The sequence below is a fragment of the Perissodus microlepis genome, chromosome 23, assembly GCF_051167445.1.
Source record: "Perissodus microlepis isolate ML-2025 ecotype Zambia chromosome 23, ASM5116744v1, whole genome shotgun sequence".
NCBI classification, from domain to species: domain Eukaryota; kingdom Metazoa; phylum Chordata; class Actinopteri; order Cichliformes; family Cichlidae; genus Perissodus; species Perissodus microlepis.
This window is the reverse complement of record NC_140482.1, coordinates 1,433,698-1,442,597: the sequence shown is the minus strand read 5'-3', so window position 1 is coordinate 1,442,597 and position 8,900 is coordinate 1,433,698. Positions and strand designations below refer to the sequence as shown.

General features: G+C 40.3%; 2 protein-coding genes across 3 annotated transcripts; one reads left to right on the top strand and one right to left on the bottom strand.

The window, feature by feature from the left end:
- Positions 1 to 147: 147 nt before the first annotated feature.
- On the bottom strand, positions 148 to 4,382 carry LOC146360645 (keratin, type I cytoskeletal 18-like). Its single transcript, XM_084922321.1, has 8 exons — positions 3,999 to 4,382; positions 3,796 to 3,878; positions 3,524 to 3,680; positions 3,280 to 3,441; positions 3,072 to 3,197; positions 2,655 to 2,884; positions 2,079 to 2,113; positions 148 to 697 (listed from the first exon to the last, which is right to left on the bottom strand). The coding sequence occupies exons 1-8, from the start codon at positions 4,380 to 4,382 to the stop codon at positions 321 to 323; spliced, it is 1,554 nt and encodes a 517-aa protein (XP_084778447.1). The 3' UTR covers positions 148 to 320.
- Positions 4,383 to 4,750: 368 nt separating this feature from the next.
- LOC146360644 (intermediate filament protein ON3-like) lies at positions 4,751 to 8,900 on the top strand. Of its 2 annotated transcripts, none has more exons than XM_084922322.1 (9): positions 4,751 to 4,903; positions 5,606 to 5,814; positions 5,933 to 5,993; positions 6,076 to 6,171; positions 6,317 to 6,481; positions 6,563 to 6,688; positions 6,790 to 7,010; positions 7,121 to 7,146; positions 7,837 to 8,900. In XM_084922322.1, exons 1-9 carry the CDS (start codon positions 4,751 to 4,753, stop codon positions 8,061 to 8,063), a joined length of 1,284 nt encoding a protein of 427 aa, XP_084778448.1. In that variant the 3' UTR covers positions 8,064 to 8,900. The 2 variants fall into 2 exon arrangements, with proteins under 2 accessions (XP_084778448.1, XP_084778449.1); XM_084922323.1 differs by having other exon boundaries at positions 7,791 to 7,936.

Below are 8,900 nucleotides of genomic sequence, written 5' to 3'. Positions count from 1 at the left end.
GTTTTAAGGCACCAAAAATGAACTTTAGTCTGTGAAGATCAAACTTATTCCAATTTGTGATCCTCTTTTTCTGAGTGACTGCACTATCACTGCAGTAACTGCCAAGTAATTCATGTATGAAAGAATAAATCAATAAGACGCTGCTGAGCATTTGTCTTTAAAAACCATGTTTTTATTTCATGCACAGCTGAGAACATAAACCACAACAGCACCTCAGAGTAACTTTGCAGGTTTGACAGCACCAGTACAGAAGGCAGTTTTAATTTGAACAGCAGAAAAAGAAAATAACCGAACTGAAAAAAAAAAGAAAGCATTTAAGATCAAGCTGTCACCGCTTCACCCTCAGTTACGGGATTTTCTTCTTCCTTTTCGGAATCAGAGGAGGAAGAAGAGGAGGAGGAAGAGGAGGAGGAGGAAGAAGAGGAGGAAGAAGAGGAGGAAGAAGAGGAGGAGGAGGAATCCTTCTTAGTTTTGGACTTCTTGGACTTTTTAGATGTCTTCTTTTTAGCAGAGCTGCTGACTGCAGCCTCTTCCCTGCTACTAGCATTTGTGTCCTCCTGGATGGGGGGTTCCTCCTCCACTTCAGGAGCTTCTGGGGGAGCTGATTGATTAGAGGGAGCACTTTCTTGTTTTGCAAGTACTTCTTGTTTTATTATTTCACCCTGTTCCGGAATGTCATCTTCTTTAGTTTGCTGCCCTGTAAACAAAAAGACATATTTTAGAGGTTATGCCTTTAGTCTGTTAGTTCCTGTTACCTGTTTATGAGTTTGCTGAGAATCAAAAATATTTGGTTTAATGGTGATTGATTAGCTTTTGAAAATAATTATTAATTGGATTAAGATGTAGAGTTAAAATATGGTGTTATTGCAATGGTCTAGTGCATTTTAGTGATGCTGCTAGCTTTAAAGAGGTAGTTTAGAAATTTTGGGAAATGTGCTTATTTTCTTCCTTGCTGATGCCTAATGCTAGTTAGTGTTGGCACCAAAAGTATCAGTGGGTGACACTATGGAAGCTTTTTTATGCTACTAAAAAAGAAAAAAAAGTGAAGATTTTTGGTTAATATCTCCAAAGTTCTACTTAATGACTCAGTGATTTCAAGTTCAGTATTTTGAAATTTTGACCACTCAAATTTTCAGATTAGGAGTCTCAATTTTTTTTAAATAAATAACTCAAAATTTCAAATTTCAACTTTACTCAAACTTTGAGTTATGCATCCCAAAACTTTGACTAAACTTGAAATTTTAAATTAGGTATGTTGAAATTTCAAGTAAATAACTAAAATTTCAAATTTTCAGGTACAAAATCAATTCAACTCAAAATTTTGGTTAATATCTCAAAAATCTGACTTAATATTCACAATTTGAAATTTTGATGACTCAAAATTTCAAGTTAGCTATCTCAACATTTTGACATAATGCCTCAAAATTTGAAGTTATGTATCTTGAAATTTCAATTTAATAACTTGAAATTTTGAATTGGCCAACTGAACATTAATCCAAATTTTGTGGAGGACTTTTTTATAGTAGCATAGTAGCAGAAATCAGCTTCCATAGTACACAGCTATTTGTACACACACACACACACACACACACACATACGTATATGTATGTATGTATGTATGTATCTAAGTAGGTGATTCATTATTTTCTTTTTGCTAAGCTAACTTAAGCTAACTGTCTGCTAGTTATACTTAAGGGACTAAAGTAAGACTTGTAACTACCTTCTCATCTAATTCTTGGCAAGAAAGTCAGTAAGCATACTTCCCAAAACTGTTAACTCAGCCCACAGTGATGCGAAGGTAGCATTTGGGTTTCTATTTTTGATTTACTATTTTTCTGTAATTTCCTATTTTTGTTCACATTTACAGTCCTAAAAGGAAGACAAGGGTCAGATTCTGGTATCTTTACTTTGTTTCCTGTTGGAGTGGAGTCAGACCAAACTGAAAGCATCATAGGCAGTAACTGACCCAAGTCTTGTTTAGTGATATGAATCTTGCTGATCAGGTCTCGGCACGTGGATGCGTGATAGACACGTTCATTGTGATTTAATTTTTTTTTCTTGGCAGATCCCAAACTTACCTTGCGGTATTGCATCCGTTAAAGCAAACTCTGCGCTGTCAGGGAAGAAAAGCATACAGAGCTAACACACCAAGTGGGAAATAAGCACACAGTGCCAACATTCACATGGTGTTTTCCCTTAATGTTGAACCGTAAAACTACATTAGGTAAAGATTTGCAGGCTAGAGCAGCCCTTACCAGGAAATTACAGACATTAAAACACAACGTGGTTTCACCTTAAAGCAACAATACAGGAAATATAAAGAGAATAGTGCCTCTGTTTTCATTCTGAACTACTTATTTTATAGCTATATTGTTACCAACTGCCCTCGCCAGAAATGCTTTTAACAAATAATCAAATTTATTAAAGATTTATTTTCATTTTCTATAACTAACTGAATTAAATTAAACAAATTACAGCAAATCTAAAGATCTGGTTTCATATAAGATGTCAGTCCTTTGGGTAAAAGTGCTGTGTTTTACTTATTATGTATGGAGGTAAAGCACCACATGACTAAACAGACACTCTGTTGCAAACCTGTTTTATACCCACAACAGGTTTAAAACTAAACAGGATGCATCTGCCATCATCCTTACCTTTCAACATCATCAAATAAGCGAGAAAGAAGTTCTTGGTACTGTTCGAGTTCCTTCTCCAGCTTCATCTTGACAGACAGCAGGTTTTTGTTGGCGTCTAGCTGCAGCTCCACCTGTTCCCTCACGTCTCTGAGGTCCTGCTCCAGCCCAAGAATGATCCTGTTGGATGGCTCCAGGCGATGACCATACTCCATTTTGATGTTTCTCAGGGTTTGCTCCACAGTGCGCAGCTACCAATGAAAAACAAACCTTAAGAATACTCGATATTGATATTTTGTTCATGTTTTCTGTTTCTGTGTCAACAAAAGAGAAAAGTCAATCTTGTCCTGATATTGAGATTGTGTTGCATGATTTTGTTGCATTTGTTTTGTAATGTACTGCATTTGAACAGTCTTGTATTCACTCTTGTGCGCTTACCTTGTTGTTCTTGGTCTGAATCTGAATTTCCAAAGTTTGCTTCTGTTTCTGGAGATCTTTGAGCTCATTCTTTCCAGACTCCAAGGCCTCATTGTTCTGGGCCTCTTCCACCTTGATGGTTTCAAACTGGGGGAGAAATAATATGATGAAAATAGTGAGATAAACTGAGACAAGGAAGCACATCATTCCCAGCTTTAATCTTCCATACCTTCTCTTTGTACCATTCTTCTGCCTCCTTCAGGTTCTTCTCAGCCACTTTGTCATAATGTCTGCGGACACTCTGGATAACATCACTCAGGTTGTTGTCCTGGGACTTAATCTCCACTGTCACATCTGAATCCTTGATCTTCTCAAGCAGAGAATCAACCTCCTGCAAGACAAACACAAGTTACACGTTTCACACAATACAGCACTGAGCGTGTGACTTTTAACATGCTGGTTTTCCTCCTTACTTTCTTGTGTTCTCTCTTGAGACGCTCAAGCTCATCATTAACCATTTTGATCTCTTCCCTCGTCTGGTCGCAGCTCAGTTTGGTATCATCTTTGGCCCTCTTCAGATCCTCCAGGTCCTTTTCTAATTCTTTGCATGCCTTATTCTCATCATCCAGCCTGCATCAACAGAACGAGCCTGGCTTCAAACTTTACAAATGCTACACATACTATGTTGCTGTTACAAAGTGTCTTTTATTTTCTGAGCCCTTGTCTGGACGGCATTCACACTCACTTGTTCTTGAAGTCTTCATTTGCCAGTTTGCTGTTATCAATCTGCAGCAGCAGCTTTGCATTGTCATCTGTGATGTCTTTGATCTGATCAAATAAGGATATGCATTAATAGTTAGAATTTAAGATTACATTAAAGAAAGTATAGTCAGAAATATATTTGCATGTTAATTCCAAGAATGAAAGAAAGAAAGAAATCTGACCCACCTCCCTTTTGAGGTTATCCAGGGGTTTCAGGATTCCATCCCAATCACGCCCCTCGGGTACTTTCCTCTTGGCCAGGATGTCGTCGATCTCTTTCTGCAGATCGTTGTTCTCCTCCTGAAGCTGCTTCACTCTGTTCAGGTAGCCGGACAGCCGATTGTTCAGGGTCCGCAGTGTCTGCTTGTCGTCACCGGGAGCGACGAGAGTTTCCGGGGCGCTCGGAGCCTGGGAGGCTACGGGCTTGGCAGCAGCGTTATGGATGGGAGCCGAATCTTTTTCTGTCTGGTTGCCCAGCACTTTGCGCAGTCCATCCAGGGTCGACACGGACGCCTTGACACCCCTTCCCCCGGCTCCACCAAACATGCTGGCAGCGCTGTTTGAAGGCATGATGATCGTTGCTGGATGAAAGAGTGAGAGAGAGCAGACACTGACACCGAGCGTCTAAGGCCGGAGAGTCGCCTGATGGAGGATGCAGGTAGTTCTTATACTTGTTTTTTCGCACGAATCCGCCCCCCAGAGACGCCATTGGCCCCGGTGCTCCTGGACAGACTGGTTTAGAGTCGAAATTCAAGTATTTCACGTTGACTTTTCCATTTAATATCGCACTTGTCTTCTCGTGATTGGACGCACTCAGAGTTTGGGGCAGGTGAGGGGTTGTACCTGTCCACCTATAAAGAAGGTGATCTGCAGGGCTGCAGGCGCCTTCTCCCCTCACCTGTTCAGCCACACTCCAGCTCTTCGCTTCAAGCTTCAGTATGTCCAAACCAAGAGACTACAGCAGCCAGTCCTACTCCCCCAGCAGCAAGAAGCCGCTCAGAAGCGTCCCGACCGACTATTCATCGGGAAAATCCAAGGAGAAGGACGACTTGGTTGGACTCAATGACAAGTTCGTCGCGCTCATTGAAAAGGTTTATTATTATTATTATTATTATTATTATTATTATTATTATTATTATTATTGGGTTGTTGTTTTTGTCTTTCTTGTTCTTATTTGTCATAGTGCAACTTTTTGGTTTATAATGACATGCCAAAAAATGCTTAACTGGGTAACAACAGTTGAATAATAAGTAAATAAATTCAAATCTGATGAATAAGCAGAGAACAAAATAAATAAATTACGCACACACACAAAAAACATCCTGTTTATTTGTCCTTCCGTCTCCGTCTTCGAGGATTATGCTTTTTGTTATATTTAAATGTTACAATTGCCAGTGTAAAAAGTAAGTCTGCGTCTGCGCGCTTTGTTTTTTACATTTTGATTATTATTAATTTTTGGATTTTTCATTTATAATTATTTTTCTTTTTAAGTGCTTTTACTGCTATTTGAAAAAGTGCAAATGGCCCATGAATAGTGTTTCCTGTCGGCTCAAACCAATTATGTTACCGGAGGCCACAAAAAACAAGTCTGTCTGCAGTTCATTTTCTTCATGTGCAAATAATCAGAGATAGGCCTGCACGTAGGAGGCCACCTTGTGGAAAAATTTGAAAACTTCAACGTCTAAGGTCAGCAGTGAGTCGCCATTATCACGTGCAGTATGGAGATTAAGGATTCCACAGAGACACATTGTTGTGATGCATTCCTACCCATGTTGTCTGTCTGTGTCTTGTAGGTGAAAAACCTGGAGAATGAGAAGAGAAGACTTGAGACAAAGCTGAAGATCCTCAGGGAGCAGGAGGACTACAACGGGAAGGTTGAGTATCTTGTGAAGCAGCTGGAGAACGAGCTGGAGCAGCAGATTGAAAGCTTGAAATCCGACCAGAACAAACTGCAGCCTGAGCTGCAGGAGATCCAGGACGAGGTGGACGATACCAAGAAAAGGTCAGCAAATCACAGGGCGGCTGATTTTACTGAACATGTTGATTGTTGCAATAAAACTTGTAACTTCATCAGTTTAGTATAATTAGTTTTTCACCTTTTTATTTGGAATTGGTTTCAGGTATGAAGACCAGTTGCACAAGAGAGGTGACCTTGAGAACGACTTTATTGTGTCTAAAAAGGTACCGTGAGCTTTAAAGTTTCATTTCATCACTGTATCGTCACTGGAGGCACATGTATTTATATTTAATGTGTGTGTTACAGGAAGTAGACGAAGGCCACTTGGAGGCAGTAGCTCTGGCTGTGGATCTTGAGGACCTGATGAGAACAATGGCCTTCCTCAGGCTCGCATTTGATGAGGTAATTAAAGTGATGAAAATCCAGTTAGTGACACTGAATTAACAGTATTGGTAATTACAAATGACAGGTGGTCTAATAAATTTGGTGTGTGTGTCTTTTTATTTGTCTCCACAATAACTCACTGTCTCCATGTCTGCCCCTGCAGGAGATCAAGGAGCTGGAGTCACGCATCCAGAACAAAACAGTGGTCCTACAGGACAACACCAGACGTTCTCTGGACATGGACCAGTTCATCAAGGCCGTTGAGAATCAATATGCTACCATGGCTACCCGCACCAGGGAAGAGGCTGAGCAGTGGAACCAGAGAAAAGTATTTTTCTATGATTGCTTATATGACATTCAGTCTTACCGCAGATGTTTTGAGTATTTGATCTCCCTGTTCCCACTTTAGATGGAATCTCTGGTCCAAACTGTAGGAGAGCGCGAGCAAGAAGTGCGTGACATAAAGAGGGAGATTTCAGACTTGCTGCGTCTCATCCAGAGGCTTACAGCAGACCTGGAGAGTCTCAGAAGGAAGGTTGGTTCCCCTTAGATACATTATTTGGACAGTATTTAGTCAGCACGCACGTTGTCCATCTATTCACTGCTGATGTTATCTTATCTCTGTTTTCCCATCAGGAAGAGGCCCTCATGAATGACCTCGATGATGCTAGAAAAGAGGGTGAGGAAAATCTCAACAAGGCCCGGGAAAATATCGCTCTGCTGGAAGATTTTTTGAAGCGGGCCAGGCAGGACTTGGCTTCACTGATCCGTGATCACCAAGAGCTGCTGAACATCAAGCTGGCCATGGACATCGAGATCAACACCTACCGCAAGCTGCTGGAGGGCGAGGAGCAGAGGTATGTAAGCAGAGGGAGCATCGAAAAACAAAAGAGAAAAAATAATAATAAAATACAGTATTATCTAAATGTAGTGCTTGTACCAATATCTGTGTCTGCTCTATCTCCAGAATGAGCTACCTAATGCGCCAATCAGGTGAGAACCTTTGTCTACTGACATATAAGTGTATACATTTTTATTCTTTATTTTACTAATTCTGTACAAATTTCCCTTTAATAAAATCAAAAATCTATATCTTCTAAAGACAGTGGTTCCCAATAGTTTTGGCTCATGATCCCTTATCGTGTTCTTTACTCAGGAATAGTTGAGTGAAAATATGAGTGATGATTTTTTTTCGTCCTTTTTTTTAGTGTGAATATTGTTGGTGCTAAAATTGCAAAAACTGAGTTCTCACACTTGCAGAATATTGTCCTCCAAGCCCCAGTGTGGGATCTGAGCTCTAGCTTTAAAACCACTGAATATAAAGTGATTCATTTCTTTCTAATAAACCACTAACAAAGCTTTGTCATCCAATAATGCATTACTGCTGATCAATGTGACTATTTCACAAAAAAGGCCTCAATTTTGGTCATCCAGTAAATCAGTGATGTCAGTAGAAACCAACAGAGAGAGGTAAATAAAGCAAAACGTTAACATATAAAAAAAACAATCTAAATTGAAAAATAAATAAATAAATCAAAAGCGAGCCCAACCAGTAACATCCATTTCACACATATCAGCATTCTCATGCTTGATAAATGTTTTTCATCCTACTAAAATCAAACCTGTTTTTTGCTCAGATTTCTAAAAACAAACCAACCAATCCAAGTCCTTACTTGCACGCAGACGTTCACCTGCCGCCGACGCGATACGTGCCAGCCAAACCGAAAGCCACCGAACCCACCCCTGTCCGGGATATCGCCATCACCACCACCACGCCCACCACGCCCACCATTGCCCCGGACACCACTATTGTCCCACCAGTGTCCCCTGCCACCAAGAAGCGCCTGTTGATCCGGTTGGAAGTGGAAGAAGGCAAACTTGTGTCTGAAAGTTACCAGTACACTGACTGATTGACTGGGACTGTCTGTCATGCCTCTGTCTGCAGCGTTAGAGTATGTCAGCTCAATCAGTCAGAGTCACCGATGGGGCTTTAAGCCAGCTGACATGGTGCCAGAAGAAGTGTGCCTGAGCTGGTCCAATCCATCACAGGCCGATATCCGCAAACTGTGAATCAATGTGAATGAAAATGTGAAACTAATTCAAACGAAGTTAAATTTATTTAAATTAAATGTCCATATTTTTTTTCATATATTTTCTATATATAATAATATTTTTTAGTTTGTGTGCTTTCTGGAAGAGTGAGCAGTAACAGCAGCTTCCCGGCAGGTTGAACGTTTGCCTAAAAATTGTGCGTGAATGTGTTTGTGTCAAGCAGTGTTTCTGGAAATGTTTTCTTTTCTTTGTTCGCATTCGTAAAGGCTTGTGGTGCTCCATTGTAGTTTTGTTTTTTCTATTTCTCTTAAACATTTGTGAGCGAAATAGGAATCGGGCAGCTCTCTGTAAAAACACTGCAAAGGTTTCTCAGCGACATCAGCAGCAAAATAAGGAACTTGGAGGTTGAAAGGTGCAATTAAAGGAGTGGAGAGGACATATATGCATACGTTGCTTCATAAAGTGACAACAGGGCTTGGAATGGCTTTTCATGTTCTCAACGTAAAAACAAATCAGAATATTTCAGTGGTGCTGTAAGCTGTGCATCTTTACACAATGCTGCAAAGGGATTTTTTTTCTTATGTGTGTGGGACTTCTTACCTCAGCTTATGCCAAAGTAATCGCAAGTGACATCTATCATTTGGGTGAATGTGTGCAGCGCAATAGCAATAAAATAATTCATGAAGCAAAAGTGA

Coding starts and splice junctions, on each gene's coding strand:
- LOC146360644 (XM_084922322.1), top strand. CDS start 4,751: ATGTCCAAACCAAGAGACTACAGCAGCCAGTCCTACTCCCCCAGCAGC. Junction 4,904..5,605: donor TCGTCGCGCTCATTGAAAAG/GTTTATTATTAT, acceptor TGTGTCTTGTAG/GTGAAAAACCTGGAGAATGA. Junction 5,994..6,075: donor ACTTTATTGTGTCTAAAAAG/GTACCGTGAGCT, acceptor TGTGTGTTACAG/GAAGTAGACGAAGGCCACTT.
- LOC146360645 (XM_084922321.1), bottom strand. CDS start 4,382: ATGCCTTCAAACAGCGCTGCCAGCATGTTTGGTGGAGCCGGGGGAAGG. Junction 2,885..3,071: donor TTCAGACCAAGAACAACAAG/GTAAGCGCACAA, acceptor TTTCATTGGTAG/CTGCGCACTGTGGAGCAAAC. Junction 698..2,078: donor AACGGATGCAATACCGCAAG/GTAAGTTTGGGA, acceptor TTTTGTTTACAG/GGCAGCAAACTAAAGAAGAT.